Source organism: Colossoma macropomum, unplaced genomic scaffold (assembly GCF_904425465.1).
Source record: "Colossoma macropomum unplaced genomic scaffold, Colossoma_macropomum, whole genome shotgun sequence".
NCBI classification, from domain to species: Eukaryota; Metazoa; Chordata; class Actinopteri; order Characiformes; family Serrasalmidae; genus Colossoma; species Colossoma macropomum.
Window position 1 is genome coordinate 15,263,603 of NW_023494802.1, and position 22,859 is coordinate 15,286,461.

The window sequence follows — 22,859 nt, forward strand, 5'->3', positions numbered from 1 at the left end:
CTTCAAGCCACAACTTTATTTTTCTCGGGTATAAATTGTACAAATAGTGTAGATTAATTCAGCAACATCCCATTTTGACCCGTTCTGATCTCCACCTACATCGTTAATTCCTGTAGGAAGAGAGAAAAAGAATAGGATGTTAATAAAGCCATACAAACAAAATTTCTTTTTAATGCCAAGCTCTTCTCAGAACAGACACTGGCTTCGGTAGACTCAGAAGAATGAAAGTCTTACTGTTGAATCAGCACAGAAGCACTGCAGAGTATATCAAGATTTTGTGTACACTCACCATGATGGCATTGACAATATCATTGTTGTTATTCTTCAGTGCGCGTACAGCCTTTGCTCGTGACACATTGGCTTGTGACATGACAAGCTCAATGTCCTTAACCTCCACTCCGGTCTCATCAACCTTGAAATTAAGTAATAAGTAAAAATGAAAATTCAGGACTCAGAAATTAGCCAGTGGAATAATCCTAGTATGAACATGAACACATGCTTTGCTAAAACCTACAATATACATATATAGTATGAAAACGTGTGGTTACCTCTTCCTCTTCGCTCTCCTCCTGTACTGTGGGCGTCTGTGTGTTTTCTTGGATGTTTGAAGCTGCTTCTCCCTGGACCTTGAACTTCTCTGCAGCAGCCAACTGTGCTTGCTGGGACAGGTCCTCGATCTAAGGCGCAAAAGCAAAAACAGCATTAATAATGGTCCTCAGAAAATTTGTTATAAAGGCCCTGATTTGGGCAGAGAAAAGAAAAATGAAAGCATGAGTGAAAACCCCCCTCTCAGAACAGAAAGTTTGGCTTCATCAGACTCAGGAGAACCAAGTCATACTGTTTAAATCACCACGAAGGGGGTCTAACTTGGTCAAAAAGCAGAAGCTGTGCAAGTCAGATACTTCAATACCCTGCATTGTATTGTTCGTAGTGATCATACGACAAAACACAAACACCAAACAATCCTGGCTACTTTTCACTTCGATCAAATTTGGAGATTCTCACCTTAGCCTCACCAAAGACAATGTAAGTGTCTGAAGCGGGACTTTTGTATACGTCTGGTTTGGTGATGACAAACAGAATGTTCTTAGACTTGCGAATGGTGACCCTGGTAACTCCTGTCACTTGTCTGAGACCCAGTTTGGACATTGCCTGGTAAAGCACAAAAGAGATTTTACATTCAGGTAACAATACCACAACAATGCACAACTATTATAAAACTTCACAAGTTCACACCTTTCTTGCTTTCTTTTCGCTTCTGCTTTGTTTGGCTTTGCTAACAGGCTCCTCGTCGATTTCAGCAGCAGCTGCAAGCTGTGGAGTAGAGAAGGTTTACACCAAAACGTCTCTGATCACAAATGATTTTTACCCAAATACATGATCTGAGAACTGGGCTAATTACTAATCTGTTTTCAGGGCCAGAACTAGTACAGGTTGACAAATACTACAGCTCGCTACCAAATAAATCATAATACTAATTGTATTTGATGACCCTTCTTCCACATCTCTATTTATGAAGAACTGTCAAACATCACATACGTACGGAGTGAAAGCTTAATGTTTAATTAAGCTGCATTACATAGGAGACAGTCAGTCTTACCTGTGCCTGCTGTGTCTGTGTCTGTGCAGAATCCTGCTCCTCCAGTTCAGGAACAGACTCATCACTGTCGGATTCGGTGCCGGACCCTTAAAATACAAAACAAGAAACTAAGGTACAGCACTGGAAGTCCATGTAAAGCTACAGAAGCCCTAAAAGGCCACAATTTATTTTTCATGTATTCCAACTTCCAGCGATTATAATTTTATTTGTTTTCTCATGATAGTTATTTGTCATGATCACAACATACATGTTTCCCTGAGATACAGGAACAATTTTGTCCTAAACATTTTTTTGAGAACAATAAATTTGAGATTTCATAAATTAAAGCATTTTCCTGAGAAGCAAAGCCATCATGCTTAAATCTATGGACACACTTAAATGTGTGGCTCCAAATGAGAATTAAAAAGCATAGACTACAAGGAACAGATATTGATCATGAGAATCAATTTGTGCTATGTACACATGGCCCAGCAAACCTATGCATGGTTTAGACCAAGGGTCTTCAAATCCAGACCTTGAATCCAGTTTCTGATCCAGGATTTTGTAATTACAGGTAGGCATGATACCAAATAGGCAATCTGCTACATCAACAGTTCAGTTAACTACCAGTAATTACAAAATACAAGACAGGAAATAGTATAAATACATCAAAACTATTCAATATATTGTTGTGATAAAAAAAGCAATTTACCTTAAGCAAGCAACTAAAAACAATTGAATAAGGTATATGTTAGAAAAAGCACAGTGCACAAATAGAATTATATTTAAACAAACAAGCTCCCCCTGTTCTCCGTTCATTAATCCAATTAAGTGGCTTCAGTGATGTTTTAAAAACTAGTGTTGATTTTTTTTGGAAAATGCTGCCCACACTTAAACGCCTACATGTTTTATATCCCGATAGGTGTCCAATTTCCTTGCTGAAACAGGCCAGTAACTGGTGGAGGACATCCAGCTGAGACTTTTTCTAGGGCAATTCTCTAGTCTATACCAATGTTAATAAGGCTTAACTAAAAACCTAAAGCATGTAGAAAAAGCAAAAAACTCAAAGCTACACACCATTAAAAAAAATCAGCAAACAGAAGACAAACACACAGAGAAAGAGATACCCTTGTCGTTCTTGATTGCTGGTTCCGGTTTGGATGGGGTTTTGACTGCTGTAGGGGCAGGGGTAGGCTGAACTTTAGTGGCTGTAGTGGGGGCTTTTGGGGCAGCTGGGGGCGCAACAGAGGTAATTACAGGGGCTACTTTAGGTGGAGCTACAGCCACAGGTTGTGGTTGGAAAACAGGCATTGTTAAAGGTTTCTCAGGCGGAATGAGTGGGGGCAGGTCATCATCCTCCTCCTCTTGAGCTGGAGTGACCTGAGGAGGTGGTGCTGCTACAACAGCAGGAGTCACCTCTGGCTTCTTTTTGGGAGCCTCTGCCTTAGCCTTAGAAGAAGCAGCAGGGGCTGCAGGCACTTCAGCAACCTTCACGGTTTCTGGAACAGTTGCTGGGACTGTTTTGGGGGTTTCAGACACTTTATGAGCCTCAGAGACTACCTTTGGTACCTCTGGTACCTTTGGAGGACCACATGCCACAACTTCTGAATATGATTTTGGTGCTGGGGCATTAGGTTTGGAAGCTACTTTAAAAGCTACAGGGGGCACAGCAGCATTAGATTTTGGTGCAGGAGATGCACCCTCCACTGGTTTTGCTTCCACTGGAGCTGTCACAGCAACCTTTGGTGGGGTTGGAGCAACTGATGCACCCTTCACTTGATTTGCCTCCACTGGGACATCAGCTTTAGGGGAGGCAGGGGAGGCCAATGTACCTTTCACTGGCTGTGCCTCAATTGGGGCTGGGATATCAACTTTAGGGGAGGCAGGGGCAGGTGGTGCACCTTTTGCTGGCTTTGCCTCTACTGGGGTTGGAGCAGCAGCTTTAGGGGAGGCAGGGGCAGGTGATGCACCTTTTGCTGGCTTTGCCTCTACTGGGGTTGGAGCAGCAGCTTTAGGGGAGGCAGGGGCAGGGGGTGCACCTTTTGCTGGCTTTGCCTCTACTGGAGTTGGAGCAGCAGCTTTAGGGAAGGCAGGTGCAGGTGAGGCACCTTTTGCTGGCTTTGCCTCTACTGGAGTTGGAGCAGCAGCTTTAGGGGAGGCAGGGGCAGGTGCAGGTGGTGCACCTTTTGCTGGCTTTGCCTCTACTGGAGATGGAGCAGCAGCTTTAGGGGAGGCAGGGGCAGGTGAGGCTCCTTTTGCTGGCTTTGCCTCTACTGGAGTTGGAGCAGCAGCTTTAGGGGAGGCAGGGGCAGGTGAGGCTCCTTTTGCTGGCTTTGCCTCTACTGGAGTTGGAGCAGCAGCTTTAGGGGAGGCAGGGGCAGGTGTGGCAACTTTTTCTGGCTTTGCCTTTGCTGGAGTTGGAGCAGCAGCTTTAGGGGAAGCTGGGGCAGGGGGTGCATTCTCCACTGATGGAGAAAGTGAAGTTGAGGAAGTGGCCCCTAGACTAGCAGCAGGTTTAGCTGCCTCTGGTTTAGGCTCTGGTGCAGGGGGTGCTGGGGCTACCTGCTGAGGTTCAGCAAGTTTGAAAGCATCTCCTTTCTTGGGTTTTGCCTGTTTACCAGCCTTTACAACCTTAGGAGCAGTTGTCTCAGCTTTTCCTGCACCAGCAGAGTCAGCTGGAGGAGATGCGAGTGGGGAACACGGTGGGGTGGCTCTAGGACCAGAAGCTGATTTTGGGGATGTGGGGGAAGAGGAAGAGGCTGAGAGGGAGGAGCGCTTCCTTCTGCCCACAGGCACAGGTTTAGGGGCAGAAGCATGCGGAGAGGAGTCAGCCTTAGACCCTTTAGCCTTTGGCTGGGAGGCAGCAGGAGCTGCAGCAGCAGGGACAGCTGGTGTGGCTGAGGAAGATAAAGCGCTTGAGTTTTTTCTGACAATTGTGTTGACAGCACCCATATCCATGCAGGTTAGGCAGAACTCCGAAGGGCAGAACTCTTCTCACTCCAAGCACAAAAAGGTGTTAAGTCACACCAAAGCTTTCAAAATGTCAAAACAAGCAACCTATTTTGCCACTACTAGCATTTAGACAGGCATCACAGCATCTTCCCACATGGACTTGCAGTACTGTAAATTGTCTTGAGCAACACACGCACAGCTTGGGCAACCACCCATAACATAAAAACCACCGTTCCTATCTTAGATCCCTCCTCTTTTATGCTAGGTATTAAAAGAACAAATCATTTTCCAAGCATTTCTGTTTCTAGAATTTAAGTACATCTTACCTGGGTAGCAAGAAGATCCTTGTTATAACTGAATTCAACCATGATAGCCTCATCTTTACAACTATGTCTAATAAGTTGAACTAGTTCAATATGCAACAAATTGAACATTTACTAAACGCAGTATTAGTAAACACAGCACACCCACAACAGCTGACAAAAGGCATCACACAAAGATTAACTTTGCTTCACAACCACTCCTAAACTAAGAAGAGCTGAAAGGTTTAATCATGTCACACATGCATTATTATTGCTTTTAAAAACAAGTATGCAAGCCATTACTCAAAAATTACAGGTGTCTAAAGTACTGAAATTTGAATTCTCTTCACAACTGATGTTATGGGATCGCTAGTGTGATCTTTTAATAAAAAAACGATGCATAGACGCCTAGCTAAGCTTGCACTTGATTATGACCAACCCTACGAAGATGTTAACATAAATATATGTAGATGTAAATAAAAAAGGCACTGATCACTGGATTCTACATTGGTCCAGATGGAGCAAAAAATCTAGACTGTCTGGCGTGTTTGAGGGTTGGTTTGAGAACCTGCTCCTTGCCATGAAGCTTTCCAAAGAAGTGCATTTCAATCTTGATACTAGAGTATTCTGACCTGTATACTTCAGTATTCCCCTGTTCCGATACGTATGATCGAACAAATCAACTAATTAACGACTATCCTAGATTTAACTGGATGTGTGGAGCAGTGGAAAGGCGTCTATGCTAAACTCTGTAGGGCGCTGGTACTCCAGAACCGGGATTTCTTAATTGCTAAACCACATATTTCAAATGTTAGAAGCACAACTCGTACATGTGCACTCAGTTAAATCCAAGAAAGACAGGAAAGTCGCAAGTGAAATATGTTAAAAGATTAAATACAGGATCTGGGTAACCTTCACATCTGGCCTGTTTCATGTTTCAAAAAACAACAGAAAGTTCCACAAAGAAAGATCTAGATCGAAGTATAATGAGCTACAAACCACACGACACAGGTCAAAGTTAAGAAGGAATTAAGAAAAAGCTGTTACTCTGACAGGATGTCAGCAGCAGATCTTTTAGTTGGTGTACAAATGAACTAGTATTCACTTAATCACTTGAACGTTTAGTGATTCACTGAAGATTAAGATGACTCCACACCTGATAAATGGTAGTTAAGTGTGCAGCGACACGTGCAGAGGATAAAGAATTTCTGCTCTGACAGGACAAGCAGTGGGTCAGACTTCACACAAATTGACCCACCTGACAGGTGCTGAGAGGAGCGAGAAGGGCCAGCACGATTAGCCTGCACCTTCCCCTGGACAGCCTCAGAAAGGGCTATGACTTCTTTCTCGGCTACTACTTCATTCTGAACAGCCGGATCTACAGCACGATCAAGAGGCTTTATTTCCAGTGCGTTGGCTGCTTCACTAGACGACTCTTTTGCATGTTCGATGGTGGCCTCCAGACTCATAGACTTCAAGTCATCAGGTAATGCACCCACTCCCTGGGGTTCAGTAATATTTTCTTGAAAAACTGGCAGACCATCTACTGCATCTCCTTCAAGAACAGGTTCCTCAGCTGCAGGTCTCTGCACTGGGTCTGTCTCGGTAATTACTGCCTGCTCTTCAGTGGCAACTTCTTCTGGCTCTTGGGCTGCAGGCCCCACCAAAGTTTCTTTCAGGTCTTCAACAATATCTGCTTGTCCTTGGACAACAGCTTCTTGGACAAGTCCTGCTGGTTCTTTGGAGTCTTCACTCGCAGAAGCAAATTTATCAAGGGCAGTAGCTGCTTGGGCTACAGCCTGTTCCTCAGTAACAAGTCTCACCACTTCACCATTGGACTGTGCTATTTCTGCTTTAGTTGGAATTGCTTCTTCTGCCGAGTGCGCTACAGTCTCAGCATTATTCTGGGTTTCCAGAGTAACAGTAGAGGCCTCAGGAACAGCACTCTGCACTGGAGTGGGTTTGGTAATTTCAGGAGCAGCTGCCTCAGAACTGGCAGGGGCGCTTACTACCCCTGGAGCTAAGAGGGTGGAGAAGAGCAAGGACAGCAGGAGGAAGGGCAGTCACAGTGAAGGCATCAGCAGCAGCTTAAGAAATCTCACCAAGATTTTCTGTTGCATATAACCAAAAGAACTGACCGGTGACAACATACCCCCACCACGACAAAACTCCAGTGGATGGTCAAGTATAATGCCACAAAAAAGGAGTTCTCAATTTATTATATGCAACAGAATATTGAGAACTTTTCCTATCCAAGAAAAACATGTTTAAAAGAAAACATCCTTCCAAATGTGTTTAGCGTCAGTGAAATGTTAGTCGGTGCCAGTGTACGAAAAAATGTCAACAGTGCCTACTTCTCACGTCTACCATGCAGTGCCCACAGTCACACACGGTGAAAGTCTAACAACTGCTGGCAGCATATCAGATGCCATGAGAAAGGTTCTCTGAGAAAGAAGGTATTCCAACATTCAGCTCGCAAATTAACCAAAAAACCTTCATTGAAAAAAATATGTACTACTTTACCCTAAACCTGTAGCTTAACATTTGCCACATGACACATACAATTAAAATGAGACCTTAATTGATGAACGCGTTTCCCCATTCATAACTTCCGTCTTTTTCCAAGCAGACCTCTCTGCAGTATGCTCACATCACCCATTTGCTTTCAAAGACAAATGATTTCTTAGGTACTCAAAGCTGCAGGTTACAGTCTTGGAATTCAAAAGCATTAACAATTACTGACAAAGGCTCCGCCAACAACTGGCTGCTAGAGAAATTAGCTAATTATAGCAGTTTTGTCTTCTCTTTTTAATTACTTTATTCCTCTACCATTAAAATGTTTTGGGTTGGAAAGGCAAGACTGAAAACATAAGATGATTGTGTAATTACATTTACCATAAAATAACAAAAAATAAGAAAATAATAATGAGCTTAAAAATGAAACCAAACCTCAAAGAATATATAGAATTCAGATTATCCACCAAAAGTCACAATCAGAAGAAAAGCAGAATTTACAGGTTATAATAGTCACGTAAACCGAGTATTGGCCTTCAGTAACTTCCACAAAAAATGAAATATTTACCTTTTAACACCTTTACTTTCTTAGTAATATGCACAGAAAACTTAAGAACAGTTGTCTGTGCAATGCAAACTGAGAACCTCTGCATGACTAGTAAACAAAATATACTTTTGAAGTGTAGGGGTTAGAAACAGACACTACAGAGAAAACATTCATGCATGGCTGGTTTATCCATATCCCATGCACAAGGTCAAGAGTGAATACATGCTTTACACACTACCAAATAGCCTTATTCTCACAAAAATCACAGGCATTGCAGGCAACTATGCTGGTTTCTGGAAAAGGAGGTCCTGGATCACCTTTACTTTCTATTGGTTTATTCTCTTTTTTTTATTATTTTAACACAACCCACCGTCTAAATCTGCCAAGGTTTGTAACACCACTTTAACCCTACCAACCTGGCACTTTCACCCGGCAAAACCCGACACCATTTTTCCCCCACCCAGCAAAACCTGCTGCATGAACAATGTCCACAACAGCTGGTGACTGGGAGTGAAAAAGGACTGAGTGTCAGACACAGGTGTTAACAGCACCAAAAGCAAAGCGTAAATTTTATGCTGATCACTACTTTTTCTTCTCCACAAGGCTTTTTACCTAATCTTTAGGAGGTGATCCAAGATATTTAAGAATAAAACAGCTCCAGGACCCCTCTACACAGAGTTTGGTCTCAAACAAGTACAACAGAGCGTTACATACCCGTCTCCACTTGGGGCTGCTGCATCTCCTGTTCTGTCACTGGGACAGTTTCTGTGGCTTCACCTGGCATTCTTAGCTACAACAAAAAAAGATCAAATATTACAAAACTTGCCTTTCATCACAACAGCAAAACGACTTGCAGTAACCTACTTACTTGAGTACAGTAACTCTGAAGCACTTTATACTTTTCACTGCTCACAAGTTTGCCTAGCTATCTTACATCAACGGTGCTATAAAGCAAGCTTAATCAAGCTGTGGGTGGAAACATAAGGCCATGTGACAGTTACTGTGATACTACTTTATGGGTGGCAGACACAGTTTGAGCTACATTAGCATCTTGGCTCCAGAGTAAAACTAAAGAAGCCAACTTCGGACACCCAATTCGAGTTAAAGGACAAATTGTGTCAACTTGATTTTTTGACAAATCATTCCTGGAACAGTTATTTTCAATCTGATCACTAATTATGTTGTAACATAGATAAAGATCAGCTTGAAAAGACAAGACTGAAAACATACATTTTCAAAGCTAGGGCAGCTCAAGTCATTACATCGCATGAAAACACTAACATTAGCTACTAGACACATGCCTGAACTGCTCACAAGCTAACTAATAATGGGCGTTAGCCGTAACAGCCAAGTCATGTTTAGCTATTCAGGCCGTTTTAAGTCCGTTAGTTTATGCTACTCAGGGATTTAACAAACGGTAAACACGCGTTTTCTGTGGACAGCAGAGTTAGATAACGTTAGAGGATTAAGAAGAAGACTTTTAAGAGATCAAAACTTCAACGTGTTGGTCATGAGCAGGTAGCCACATAGCTAACCCAGCTAGGTTAACTTTCACGTTTACAGCTTAACCAACGCAGCTACGGAGTTCCTGTGCAGAACCGAGCCGTTACACATTGGCTACCACAGCTTAGTTCACCAACATGGCTTGATAAGGTTAACGGACACTCAGATATGCAGCTTACAAAACCCCCCGTCACGCTTTATAAAAGCTGCGGGGGGAAATAAATAAGAAATCGCCGACCGACAGCGAGCCAGGCAGGAGGCGCTGCCACAGCTCCCCCATTTTGGAGCGCCTGCCGGCTACATTTCAACTGAAATAATTTCTATTCTGAACGGCGATTCTTGCCAATATTTACCACTTATTACAGAAGACCTTTAAGGCAACAACGCCCGCTGAGTTTGACCAAGCAAACACATCTAGAAACGTTGGATGTTACACGATTGAACGCAGAAACACTTACTAGGTCTGGGCTCGGGGTCCAAGATGGCTGTGAGAGAGAGATTTTGACCTTTGCGTCACTTCGACATCAGCATCGCTCTTCCTGTTCGCCGCTACGCCGACAGGAAGGAGCTGCTGGGTTTGCGGAGGTCTGTGATAAACGCGCAAGAAGGTAGTTTAGCTCCTCGAGTCGGGTGGGTTTTTGTATTTTGTTTAGCCGTTTCATTTATAGCCGTAGGTTTACACACTAAAACCACTTCACGACACAGCTTGTCTGCCAGTCTGCGATTAGTAGAGCTCAGCTAGCTACATTAGCTAACCTACATTAGCTAGCTAGTGCTAACGAAAACATCACCACACCGCGCTGATTGTTTAGACTGGCGGTCTCGCTCGGATTTTATCTATTTTGACAAAGATTACAAACGTTGTTAACACATTTTCAGGAGGTAAAATGTGCAAATATATGTTGGCTAATTTATGAGGCCGAAATTAGCCAGCTAGCTGCTTATTTGAACTGTCCGTTCCACCTTAAATGGTGCAGCAGTTTGAATGTAACTGCTGAAGTTTTTAAGGTGGAACTACGGCGCCTCGGAGGGGACGGAGGTAAAATAACATATATGTATGTATATATATAATTCGAGCGAACGTAATTCGTGGTCACGATTTCTTAAATCGTTCTCTCATTTTCTTTTAATCGTGGTCATGTTTTGTTTTTAACTGAACACATGTTGTTTGTGTTTTGATAACAGCTCCCTGAGACTGTCTGACGGGTTTTGACGTGTTAGATTGATGAGATAATGAACAGAGATGCTCATCAGGTCTGATTTTGATTTGGGGGGTTATGAGGAAACTGCAGCTCCTCTTCACAGCAAACAGCCCACGGTGTTTCTGCTCCCGGTCAAGCTGCGGTGTTAGAGACCATCACACAATTACAGGACGAAATGATCAGCGTTTCAACATCCTCACATTAATATATCTACATCTAATCCATAGATCTATTAAACTCGCCATTCGACCTCATCCCACATTAATGTTTCTGTGTGTGTTTAATTTGAGTTTGTTGAAACGTTGACGCTGATCTTTTCTTCCTGTAATTGTTTGATGATCTCTAACACCGCAGCTTGTCGCGGGAGCAGAAACAGCGCTAAGTGTATATATCTCTGTAAAATGTGATCATTAGAAAGTACAGTTTAGTGAAGATTGTGGTTGTAGTTTGTTGTCTTCCTTCATTTCACCACCAAACTGCAGCTGCACTGATGAATCTGTGGGCCAGTCGCTGTGAAGAGAAGCTGCAGTTTCCTCATAACACCCCAAATCAAAATCAGACCTGATGAACATCTCTATCCATTATCTCTTCAATCTAACACATGAAAACCTGTCAGAAAGTCTCAGGGAGCTGTTAGTTACTCCTGCACAGGACAAATAACACAACCTGTATCTACTACATTGATTTCGTGCACAAATCAAATATAAACAACATGCGTTCAGTTAAAAATAAAACATGACAACAATTAAAAGAAAACGACAGAACGAATTAGAAAATAGTGATCACGAATAAAGAAAACGTGCAGAGTTCACTCGAATTAATTCTTTTTTTTTACTTCCGTCCCCTCCGGGGCTCCGTATGGAACAGATATTTCGAAGAAGAAGCCAACTTCAGTTTCGCACCTTATACCAGCTGTATTGAGACGTTGTCTATGTTATTTTTGTTCCCGCAGAATCATGTCTATGTCCCATTTGTATGGGCGTAGAGGAGACGAGGAGGATGAAGATGGAGTCGAGATCGAGAAGTTCGAGGTGTCTGAATGGGATTTGGCCAATGAGTTTAACCCAGAGAGACGACGTCACAGACAGACCAAAGAGGAGGCTACTTACGGCATATGGGCCGAGCATGACTCTGATGATGAGAGGCCCAGCTTTGGAGGCAAGAGGTATCTAATCTGGTCTGCAACTCAGCATTGGCTTTGTTAGTGTCTGCTCTGTCAGGAGAAGCTAGTACATGCGCTTACAAACTGAACAGTCAACACATCAGAGATAATAAATACGTATCGCTGCTGTTGGAAGAAAACCTTGCTGTCGGAAGAAAACCTGTTGCCCTTACATTGTATGTAAATTTCATGATGAATGGACTAAGAGTAATGACCCGAAATGACGTGGAAAAAAAAAGTCTGGTTGCATTTACTTACATCAAAAGTAAAGTAGGTTTTTTCCTTCTCCTGTAAAGTTGTCATTTTGGAGATACGAGGTTTTCTTCCGACAACAGTGATATCTTATTCATTTCTATTAGATTAAACCACCAGTTCTCACATTTCTATGTAGGTATAATTGGAGTGATTAACAGGCTAAGATTGTGAGCATTGTCATAGTCTGCCCCTACTTACGTGTTATTACTGGGAGGATGCTAAGTTGTATGTGTAAAAACTTTACAGATCAAAAGACTACACAGCGCCTGTGAACTTTGTGAGTGGTGGCCTGCAGAAGAATGCAGCCAAGGAGAAAGAGCAGGGGGGCTCTGATGACTCGGAAGAGGGTGAAGAAGCGCCTCCGCCACCCCGCGCTTCTGCACCCAGAAAGCTTCAGACGGTACTGAGCAATACAAAGACACACTTCTGTGCTGTTTGCCTTTTCGTTGTGGATGTTTAAGCTTTCACAACCAATTTCACTGAACATAATTAGAAATGTGTAGCCATGTGTTTATCATTGTTATGTATGCTTTATGTAATGTTCGTATCTAGTGTGTAGAACTAACATTGATGCTTTTTTTTGGGAGGTACTTATTACATACGTGCCAGCAGTCATTTCAGTGAATATGTTTGGTTGAGTGAATACTAAATTGAGTGTTGCACACAATATTGCTGAATTAGACTTCAGCCATTTGTCTTGACAAAAAAGATTTTCATTGACGTGCAAAGATGGCTGTTAGATGCCTCAGTGTTGTTACATTACTAATCGAACTAGCAGTTTTGAGTAAAATTCTCACATTGTCTCCTTTCAAGGCTTGTGGTTGCAGCTTAATCCGCATGTCTGATTTAAATAGTCAAACATTATGGATTATTAAGTGTGTTTTGTGTAACTGTGCATGTGGTTTACACTCTACAGGGTGGGAACTTTAAGACTTCTCAAAAGACGTTTGCGGGAAATATCCGGCCGGGCCAGGACATCGGTACCTGGGAGAAACACACAAGAGGGATTGGTCAGAAGCTTCTGCAGAAGATGGGCTACATTCCGGGCAAAGGCCTCGGCAAAAACGCGCAGGGTAGAGTATCTCTCTGTCTTAGTACAGGTTAATCTAGGGTTTACTGAATGTGTCCTGATGTGTGGATGTCTTTGCAGGTATTGTAAACCCAATTGAGGCTAAAGTGCGGAAGGGCAAAGGAGCTGTGGGGGCGTATGGCAATGAGAGGACTCAGCAGTCCCTGCAGGACTTCCCTGTTGTAGACTCAGAGGAGGAAGAGGAACAGGTGAGATCTGAGATGTTCTGAGACTCTTATTTGCTCTCTTGAGTAGAAACCCTCTTCCTATCCTTGAGGGTGTTTTCATGCTAAAGCTTTTTTCTGGACCCGTGGCTGTTTGCACAGAGAGTTCGGTAAGAGCCAGGGTGCGGTAAAGAGAACCAATCTCTGGTCCATTTGAAAATGGTAGTCTTGAGTTCGCTTTCAATAAACACTGGTGCAGTTCACATCATATGTGAAAGCTATCTGCCCCCAGTGTTGACCATCCAATAACATGCCTGGTTCATCATGTCACAAGTGCTGTTCTTAAGTTTTTCTTCTGCTTTGTTCTTATAAAGTAATCCCAATAATTGTTTAGTATGTGCACAATATCCCAATTAATTTCAGTTTTGTTTTATTACATGTAGAGTGCTGAGGGCATTGCACAAAAAGCACATCTCTTCTGTAGCAATAAAGGTTTGCAGATGCTCTTGCATGATGATAAATTGCAGTTTGAACTTTGGCACACAAAGGAACATTTAAAAAAACAATGAACAAATTAACTTATTATCTATGAATTCACAAAATCTGTGCACACAAATATGATACATTATATTGCGCAGTCTATCCACAGTTTGGAAAGGTGAAAATTGAAGGGTGATCAGCCCATCACTCAAATGAGCACTAAAGTATTCAGGCCAAGTGTAAAAGCACACTGACACTCTCTACACTGAAGTCAAATGCATCTCTTTAAATTTTGCTCAGGATCAGAGATGAACTTTTGCATTCTTTCTCTATCTTTGTCAACAGGAGTTTCAGCGGGAATTGGGTCAATGGCGTAGAGAGCCTGGAGCAGGAAAGAAAAAGCCAAAATATTCCTACAAAACTGTGGAGGAGCTAAAGGCTCATGGGAAACTTACCAACAAGGGCATGAGTAAACCAGCTGGAGAACTTGCTCAGGTCAAGGTGAGACAGCAGAAGACTTACAGTCAGCACAAAATTGGCAAAATTGACCTATCAGTGCTCTGCCCGCAAAACCGTTATTTTGTATGTTAATACTGGTACCAAATTATCCACTGGCCTTTTCACTTTCCCTCAAGCTTTGCCGTTCTTGTCTGTATTAACTATTCTAAGGAGTGTTAAAGCTTTTTCCTATCAATATTTTATACCAATATTTCTGTGTCAGCAAGTTCAGAAAAATCATTAATGTCTTCTTTGAAAGAATTAGTCTCTTAAATATTTGATATTCTCTCTCTCTCTCTCTCTCTCTCTCTCTCTCTCTCTCTCTCCTCTAGGTGATAGATATGACAGGCAGGGAGCAGAAGGTGTACTACAGCTACAGCCAGATGAGTCAGAAGCACAGCGTTCCTGAGGAGGCTCCATTGAGTGCGAGTGTACGAGAGCAGAAGAGCACAGTTTTTGCTTTGCCTGAACTCGAACACAACCTCAAACTGCTCATTGAGCTCACAGAGCAGGACATTTTGCAGGTACGTGCCTCATATATTCCCCCCAAAGTAAATAGATTTTCTTAAGGCTGGAACTCGAAAACAACTCATAACTTACCATAATCATTACAGGTGTAAATCCTTATATGTTGATTCTTTTGGAAATAATTCAGTGCATCATGAAATCTTGAATCTCCATAGTTCGGTTCAGTGGTTGATTTGAAATTTTGGTATGATCCAGAATTATTTCTAATTACACACTCCATGCACAATTGGACTGGAGGAACTGTTCATACTGTGGGGTTGCGTAGTGATCACCCTGGTGGAGAATCCAAAAAACAGTTTTCTACTAAACATAAACCATACTATATAATTTTCACTTGAAAATCAAACAAAACATGACCAGGGCACCCAAATCTTTGCATTTGACTGTATATCTCATGCTGAAAGGCTCATTGCTGTGTAGTGATTACAAGCACTTTACCCTGGTAAACAATAGTCTGATTCCCATTGTCTTTATCCTAGTGAAGCACAGATAGTCACATTAGATTCTGAGATCTGTGGTGGTTTCAGCCAAAGACTGCATATTTTCATCAGTCCAGATTTGTTTCGGTGTGCAGTGTCTATAACCCTGTGAGCTGAGTGTGTCTAGGCCTGAGATTTACTGAAGTGCAACTAAACCTGTACTGCAGTCTCACACCTCAGAGTGCAGCTTCTGCTACAAACTCTTGGCATCAAGCTGCTAACACAATACTTTTCACTGGAAGACTTCAGTGTTCTGTGTGTTTTTATTTTTTATTTTTTTTTTTTTGGAATAATATAAATATATAATAATATGATAATAAAAGCAATACACTGAGCATTTGTGGATTTATGCATTTGAAAATAGCAAGAGAATTTTTTGCTGGCCAAACGATGACTACATACATTATTTAACATGATTATAATCAACTATAATTGATTAGAGCATTCCAGTTTCGATAAAGTGGAATTATTACCTTTAGAACTATGCAATCAGTGCTTTATTACACCTCCACTACTCAAGATCTAATCACAGAAACCTCTTACAAATTCCTCAAGATGTGTTACCTTTATATATAATGTTGCCTTTCGATGCAGTTGAAGTTAAAATATTTATTTTATATGGGTTAGGGATTCATCAATCATGAATTTTTTTATGGCCAGTTGTGATTTCTTTACAGCCAAATTGGATGATTTTTACTTGCCTTTTTAGTTTGTGCTGTGGGGGGTAAATCAACATGTAAAACACGCTAGCACATTTCTAGTACTTTTCAAACTTACAAACTACATTATTTGCTTTGTAATTAAGCAATAGGACACAAGAGGGAGTGTGTTATCGCAAAATAACATCACGGCTGTGATTTGGTCGCAGGCACGAGCTGAAGGCGATGATGTTATTCGCAATAACACACAACCTCGAGTGTTCTATTGCTACAACAGTTAAATAAAGTAAAAAATAAATAAACTGGGTCGTGAACGCGGCGTTTAATGTTTTAATGTTAGCAGTTCCTTCTGCCAAATAATAGTTCCTTAACAAGCAGCTTGTTGCTACGTCAGAATAACGAACTCCGCTAACTCACATTCTGCTGTAATCCTCGCCTTTTGAAGTACGGACTGAGCCATAAAACTTCCACTATATCAAGTTTAGCTCAGTGTTGTCTTTTTTGCTAAACCAGTATTAATGTTGTTTTGTTCCAGCCAGTCTGTAAAGCATCTTACAGCCCATTTTGTTTGGCGAATGGTATCCGGTTCATTTCTGGCTGATTCCAGGTTGTTTAGCTGTTCTTCTGTCACAGCTGCTGACTGAAAAGCTGCTCAGTGGTGATGACAGTTTAGGAGTTTAGTGTAGTTTCATCTTCAGAGTCTGAAGACAGTGGTTATACCTCAGTTCTACACAATTCTATGCAGTTCCACACCAGTCATATCACCAAACGCACTAGCTGCATTTCAGCTCCAGTTCAACCAACATGAGCACTTAACGTCAGCTCAGCAACTCAGAAACTGAGTCCAAGTAAAAATGAACTTGCAGCAAAGAAAAGATGCCAGGTGTCTAGTTCAGGCAAATAAGTGGGTTTAAAAGACAGAGCTCCTAGGAACATTTACATTTTTTAATATTTCAAGTATTCATATAATATTTCAAGGTCTACTATAAGTGCCTATATTTTACTGGTGAAGTTTTTCCATATTTTAAATAAACAGTGGCCAGTTCTAGTAATAGCACAACATTAATTAAAAATGAAATAACATTTTTTATTCTGTGGCCCACAGATTTGTTGTGATTTTTTTAATACAGCCCCCTTAGTGATGGAGCATTCCTAAGATGTGCTGACCTAATATTCTCTCGTTGACCCTGAGTGGCATCTCTCTCTGTGTTACCGTGTATGTGTCTGTAGAGTGCTCGGCGTCTGCAGCATGAGCGGGACACAGTAGTGTCTCTGACGCATGAGAGCTCCGCCCTGCAGACGAGGCTGAGCGAGGAGGCGGAGGCTGTGGAGAGGCTAGAGCGGGTGCTGGAGCTGGTGGAGCGGCTGGAGACAGCTGGAGAGGGGGGTGGACCCCCGCTCAGCCTCCAGGAGTGCGCGGAGGCCTTTCAGCAACTGCAGACAAGCTTCTACCAGGAATACAAGAGCATGGGGCTCGCCGACCTCGCTGTGTCTGTAGTGCATCCACTGCTGACCGAAAAGCTCAAAAGCTGGGATCCTCTGAAGGTAAAAATGCATGCAGAACATTTGTTACTGTAGACAACATTTCCACATGTCATTCATATGTAATTCTTATTTAATATGTTTCTCTGTAGGACTGTTCATATGGTTTAGAAGAAGTGGGTCAGTGGAGGGCCATTCTAGAGGGCACGCAACTTCAACATGCCGCTCTTGACACTAGCAGTATGGATCCCTACCACAGGTAAACCTTATTTAAATTATTTTCTGTTTCATTTTGAGGATACATTAAAGGTCCTGTATTGTACATTTTTATATCCCTTAGAACTAAACTTTTAGAACTAAACTAAAATTTTAGTTACTGTGCCTTTAAAGACCTGTTCAGATTTGCTGACTCCTTCACAAATGAGCTGCAAGTTTGAAATGTACAGAGCAAAGTGTTATGTTTAAAATCCTCAGGGCAAGCTCCCGAGTGGCGCAACCGTCAAGCGTTGGCCCTATCATCAGGAGATCGCGAGTTCAATCCCTGGTGATGCTACAGCCATCCGTAGCCGGGAGTCCAAGAGAGCACAATTGGCCTTGCTCTCTCTGGGTGGGTGGGATGGCCCCTCCTTCTCCCCCCATCACTCAGCGTGATGCTAGTCAGCGCAGGCGTCTGTTAGCTGACGTAACAGATCTGGCGGTTGGCGCTTTCCTCTGAGCGCTTTCAGCTGTCCAGTGACGTTGCATGAGCGGCAGCTCGAAAAGAAGCGGTGGTGCTTCACAGGTCTCGGAGGAAGCCTGTGTTAGCCTTCGCCCTCCTAGCGTTGATGGCATCGTGTGTGATTAGGGGAGTCCTAACTAGCGGGTGGAATTGAAGACGACTAAATTGGGGAGAAAATCGGGTAAAAATTCACACGTTTTTGGATGTTTGGATCCTTTGAAAAGCTACAGTGACACATTTGCTGTTTGCTTACTGTCAGACAAGAACAGCACACTGTAAATGCTGAAACTGTCTTTGCTCAGATAACGGTTACAGTTATTACAGGTATTACAGGGACTGTCTGCCCCTAAAACACTCATCAGCTGAATAGGTGTCGTGTAGATGTTTTCATGGCTGTGATAACACAACCATGGCGAATTCAAGTATTTGGTTTTCCATGTGTCCCATTTTGTGGCTGCTTTAAATGTTGTATTCGAATGTTTGCCAGGGGTAATTTGGATGTGATTTAATAGAGATTTCATTGTGTGCAGATTGATATGGGAGGTATGGGTTCCAGTGCTGAGGGGCTGCGTGGCTCAATGGCAGCCCAGGAACGTGGGGCCGATGGTGGACTGTGTGGACTGCTGGGCTCCTGTGCTGCCTCTCTGGATCCTGGACTACGTGCTGGAGCAGCTCATCTTCCCACGGCTACAGAAAGAGGTCACTTTTCGTGTTATAAAAACAGAATCATACAGATGCACAAATCCATAATACATTGTCACTTTTCTCCCTTAAAGTAGACTGTAGACATCCACAGTGAGGGGGAAAGAGTATTCAGACGTTTTTGTTCATGTTATTTAATACACTTTCATTGCATAAATCCCCTTTAAATTTACGCACATAGTGGCTCTTTTTCATCAAAGCTGCATAAAAAGAGCACAGATTTGACCGCCTTTAGTGACATACGGACTACTCTGCGTCTATTTTCTGAAACTTTTGTATGGTGTGGAAAGGAGTGGAAATTTGAGCACAAATGATGAATCAGCTTAACTGCCTAAAATCAAGTGCTGGCCAACCAGAACTTCATTTACAGATGATTAACATGAAGCATGCTGTAATTCATGCAGATAGTTAGGTAGGAAGCCAATAAAATTAAAGCATTCACTGGCCCTTGAGCCAATGGCAGGGCTCGTAGGCAGGGCTCGTAGGTTGCTCCCCCTACTGACCTAACTTTATAGTGTTAACATCACAAACACTGGAAAGAATAAAATGTGAAATAAACAAAATGTCTTTGCTTTAGATTATTACAACAATTAAGTACAATTATTATGAAGTGTGATTATTTCCCTAAAATAACATTAAATGTTGTGTATGGGATGCTTCTGCACTAGATGTATTTATGTTTTTTGGGCAGTGTTAATATTAAGCAAAGGCACACTACAACATTAACTTTAACACTAACATTAATGATCTTTAATCGGAACATGGAATAGTTGCAGCATTTGTTTACAGCAATGTGTAATGTGCACAAATTATTAGTATTACTTTTATTTTCTATTTTTATTTGTCTCATCAATATTATAGATTATATTGATAATTGTTTTGGTTAGTTATCCCCAGCTCAAACTTTTTTCAAGCTGTTAAATATTTATTCAAGCACCTTTACTAGAAGTGAGTTCATACAGATATGCCAAAGATGAAATTGATGAATAAGAAACTTCTGTGAAATTTGCGTTTGTGCATTCACAAGCATAAACAAATTCAGGTTAAATTATAAAATTGGTAGCGTGAAAAAAGGATTCAGACATACAGAAGTACTGTGTTGTAAACCTGTTGGCAGTTATAGCTTAGAGAAGTCTGTGATATGTTATTAGCTTTTTTGCAGCATTGTGGTTCAGTTTTGGCCTATTCCTCATGAAAAACTGCCTTCAATTCTTCAAACATATGAGGGCCCTTTTGTTGTACTTGCAGTTTCAAAATCTCCATAAACTTTCAATGTGATTCAACCCAAAAGATTGGCTGCTACGTTTTTTTTAGAAACCAGTCTTGTGCTATTTTGGCTGTATGTTTGGTGTAGCTGTCTTGTTTAAAAGTACATCTTCTCCTCTTTCTTGGCCATAGAGATTAAATTTTCCTCTAATATGTACCGGTAAATCGTTCCATTCACGTTTTCTTTGATGATGTGTAATGCCACAGTACTGTTTGCAGAGAAGCCGCCTTGCATCACGATACTCCCACCTTGGTACTTGTAGGTATGATGTTGTTAAGATTCTCTGGGCAACCTTCAGTCTCCAAAGATGACGAGCTGAATTCATCTGAGTACCTTGTTCTAGAATAGTTTAGCACGGCGTGTAGGAGTAAAGATGATTGCTGTGCTCTTAATTTCTTGCTGTTTTGTGTGTAATTGTTGTGTTTGAACACCCTCACTGTGTTTAACCTACCTTCGTCTCATTCCTCAGGTGGATAATTGGAACCCACTGACAGACACAGTGCCCATCCACTCCTGGATCCACCCGTGGCTGCCACTTATGCAGGCGCGCCTGGAGCCACTGTACCCGCCTATCCGCAGTAAACTGGCCCATGCACTACAGCGCTGGCACCCCAGTGATGCCTCTGCCAGGCTCATCTTGCAGCCCTGGAAAGATGTCTTCACTCCGGGAGCCTGGGAGGCTTTCATGGTCAAAAACATTGTCCCTAAGCTAGGTGTGTGTGTGTGTGTGTGTGTGTCTACCTATAAAGCTCAGTGCATTGTATCTACTAAATTGGATCCTTTGCTGTTGCTTTTTTTTCTGCTAGATTCTAATGTCTGTATATGTTTTAGCTCTGTGTCTTGGGGAGCTGGTGGTGAACCCACATCAGCAGCTGGTTGAACCATTCACTTGGGTGATGGACTGGGAGGGCATGCTGTCTCTTTCAACCATGGTGGGATTACTTGACAAGCACTTCTTCAACAAATGGCTACAGGTGGGTATGGCTACAGGCTTGTATGTTTTTATCAGCAGGTGAAGGTGTATTAGGCGCATTTCTGTTACAGCGATTTTGTGCACAAAAGGTTTGAAATGTTTTGACAGTGTAGGTGACAGTAAATGGGAAATATCCATAATATTGACATGTTTCCTTTTGCAAATACATTATTTGTAGATGCCTAAATTACTGTAACAAGAAACTGGAAATGTTTTGACACAATGCAATGGCGTATTCCTGTCACAGGTATTAAATAATCAAGACCACAATTATTTGAGTTGACTTCAGCTGTTGTTAGCTTTCAGAATCATGTTTTATGTTTACAAACAGAATATGAATTGGGTGCATTTTTATCAGTTGGGCTAGGAAAACACATCTGTTAAGACACTTAACAGGTCTTTTGAAAACAACAAAAGTTTTATTTATTTATATGGCACGGTCAGCTAAAATGTCATGATTGTGACAGGCCTACAATCGCATTTTATTTAGCTTGAACTATTGGCGTCATTATCAACAGTAGACTGTTTCATGCTATTGTTATATTCTCCTTTCTGATTGTGTATTATGTTGCAGGTGTTGTGTTCCTGGCTGAGTAACAGTCCTAACTATGAGGAGATCACTAAGTGGTATTTGGGCTGGAAGAGCATGCTTTCAGAGGCACTGATCAGTCACCCAGTCATTAAGGAGAAGCTCAACGAGGCTCTCGACATCATGAACAGAGCTGTGGCCTCTGGGCTTGGTAAGTCAAATAGACACACACACATAAAATGCCATGTAATGTTCAAAAATCACTTAATCACATAAATACTATCTACCCTACAAAGCAAAGAAATACAGAGGCAAACAGTTTTTGATGATATATTGGTTTGCTGTGATTTTATCACGGAAAGGCACAACGCAAAGCGAGGTATAAAATACACACAAAGAACAATGCGAAGCGGATTAAATACACACTTTTACAGAAAATAATAAATGATTAATTATTAACTTAAGTTATTATTAATAATAATAATAATAATCAACATGAACAAGTATTCCGCCAAGAAATGTAGTTCCTTTAGACTATGGTATCGTTGCTTAGCAACCACAGACCACTAAACGAGGAGAAGAACATTTGGTCGCCCGTTGCTGTATATTGCGGTCATTCCATGATATATACATATTTTTTTTTCTTTCAACTTTTTGTCATATGTTCATTGTTCTATGATAACAGCACTTTTTGGTCACCAAATTACCACCGCTGATTTCTCTCTGCCCCACAGGAGGCTACATGCAGCCTGGCGCGAGGGAGAACATTGCGTATTTGACCCAGACAGAGAGGAGGAAGGACTTCCAGTACGAGGTTCCAGCACAGCAGCAAGAGCGGCGTGAGGTGGAGAGCAATGTCCCACGACCTCCAGGCACCGCCCCTGTCCCCACATCAATACCTACCAACTTTAAAGACTTGATCCAGGCCAAGGCGGAGGAGAACGGCATCGTCTTCATGCCTCTAGTGGGCAAACGGCACATGGGCAAGCAGCTGTACACATTCGGCAGGATTATGATCTACATCGAGCGGGGAGTTGTTTTCGTCCAGGGCAAAAAGACCTGGGTTCCTACGTCTCTACAGAGTCTCATTGATATGGCCAAGTAAGAGACTAACAGAAGGGGGAAAGATCTCAACCTGTTCTCAGTTGAGTCTGTCAGTTTGGTGGATTTGTTATTCTGTGACTGTATAGTATGTTGTATTATACATTTGTAAAACTTTCAGTCCTTGAGTGAGAAATAAACATATTTTTTTGGAAATTAATCATGGATTGACTATGCATGCAACTGTATCCCAG

At 41.9% G+C, this 22,859-nt stretch overlaps 2 protein-coding genes and 2 non-coding genes across 8 annotated transcripts; 1 reads left to right on the forward strand and 3 right to left on the reverse strand.

Moving 5' to 3' along the window:
- Position 1: 1 nt before the first annotated feature.
- On the reverse strand, positions 2–9,978 carry naca (nascent polypeptide associated complex subunit alpha). Of its 3 annotated transcripts, XM_036592279.1 has the most exons (9): positions 9,856–9,971; positions 8,609–8,684; positions 2,707–4,476; positions 1,601–1,686; positions 1,237–1,314; positions 1,006–1,152; positions 549–677; positions 290–412; positions 2–110 (listed from the first exon to the last, which is right to left on the reverse strand). In XM_036592279.1, exons 2-9 carry the CDS (start codon positions 8,676–8,678, stop codon positions 96–98), a joined length of 2,418 nt encoding a protein of 805 aa, XP_036448172.1. In that variant the 5' UTR covers positions 8,679–8,684; positions 9,856–9,971; the 3' UTR covers positions 2–95. The 3 variants fall into 3 exon arrangements, with proteins under 3 accessions (XP_036448172.1, XP_036448175.1, XP_036448173.1); XM_036592282.1 differs by lacking the exon at positions 2,707–4,476 and having other exon boundaries at positions 9,856–9,945; XM_036592280.1 differs by lacking the exons at positions 2–110; positions 290–412; positions 549–677; ... (2 more) ...; positions 1,601–1,686; positions 2,707–4,476 and adding an exon at positions 4,492–6,853 and having other exon boundaries at positions 9,856–9,978.
- On the reverse strand, positions 182–254 carry LOC118823127. Its single transcript, XR_005008505.1, has one exon. It is a non-coding gene; the product is annotated as a small nucleolar RNA SNORD59 (small nucleolar RNA).
- LOC118823128 lies at positions 785–859 on the reverse strand. Its single transcript, XR_005008506.1, has one exon. It is a non-coding gene; the product is annotated as a small nucleolar RNA SNORD59 (small nucleolar RNA).
- On the forward strand, positions 9,896–22,825 carry tfip11 (tuftelin interacting protein 11). Of its 3 annotated transcripts, none has more exons than XM_036592278.1 (14): positions 9,896–9,982; positions 11,552–11,764; positions 12,263–12,416; positions 12,933–13,089; positions 13,167–13,294; positions 14,075–14,230; positions 14,560–14,751; positions 17,124–17,438; positions 17,528–17,634; positions 18,624–18,792; positions 20,532–20,775; positions 20,894–21,036; positions 21,610–21,775; positions 22,299–22,669. In XM_036592278.1, exons 2-14 carry the CDS (start codon positions 11,556–11,558, stop codon positions 22,667–22,669), a joined length of 2,511 nt encoding a protein of 836 aa, XP_036448171.1. In that variant the 5' UTR covers positions 9,896–9,982; positions 11,552–11,555. The 3 variants fall into 3 exon arrangements, with proteins under 3 accessions (XP_036448171.1, XP_036448169.1, XP_036448170.1); XM_036592276.1 differs by having other exon boundaries at positions 9,943–10,027; positions 22,299–22,825; XM_036592277.1 differs by having other exon boundaries at positions 9,951–10,005.
- Positions 22,826–22,859: the final 34 nt, after the last annotated feature.

Excerpts from the sequence above, each read along its gene's own strand:
- tfip11 (XM_036592278.1), top strand. The coding sequence starts at position 11,556 with ATGTCTATGTCCCATTTGTATGGGCGTAGAGGAGACGAGGAGGATGAA. Across the intron at positions 13,090-13,166 it reads CCTCGGCAAAAACGCGCAGG|GTATTGTAAACCCAATTGAG; the intron begins GTAGAGTATCTC and ends ATGTCTTTGCAG. Across the intron at positions 17,439-17,527 it reads AAAGCTGGGATCCTCTGAAG|GACTGTTCATATGGTTTAGA; the intron begins GTAAAAATGCAT and ends GTTTCTCTGTAG.
- naca (XM_036592279.1), bottom strand. The coding sequence starts at position 8,678 with ATGCCAGGTGAAGCCACAGAAACTGTCCCAGTGACAGAACAGGAGATG. Across the intron at positions 4,477-8,608 it reads GCAGCCCCAAGTGGAGACGG|CCACACCAGCTGTCCCTGCT; the intron begins GTATGTAACGCT and ends TATCTTCCTCAG. Across the intron at positions 1,153-1,236 it reads GCGAAAAGAAAGCAAGAAAG|GCAATGTCCAAACTGGGTCT; the intron begins GTGTGAACTTGT and ends GTGCTTTACCAG.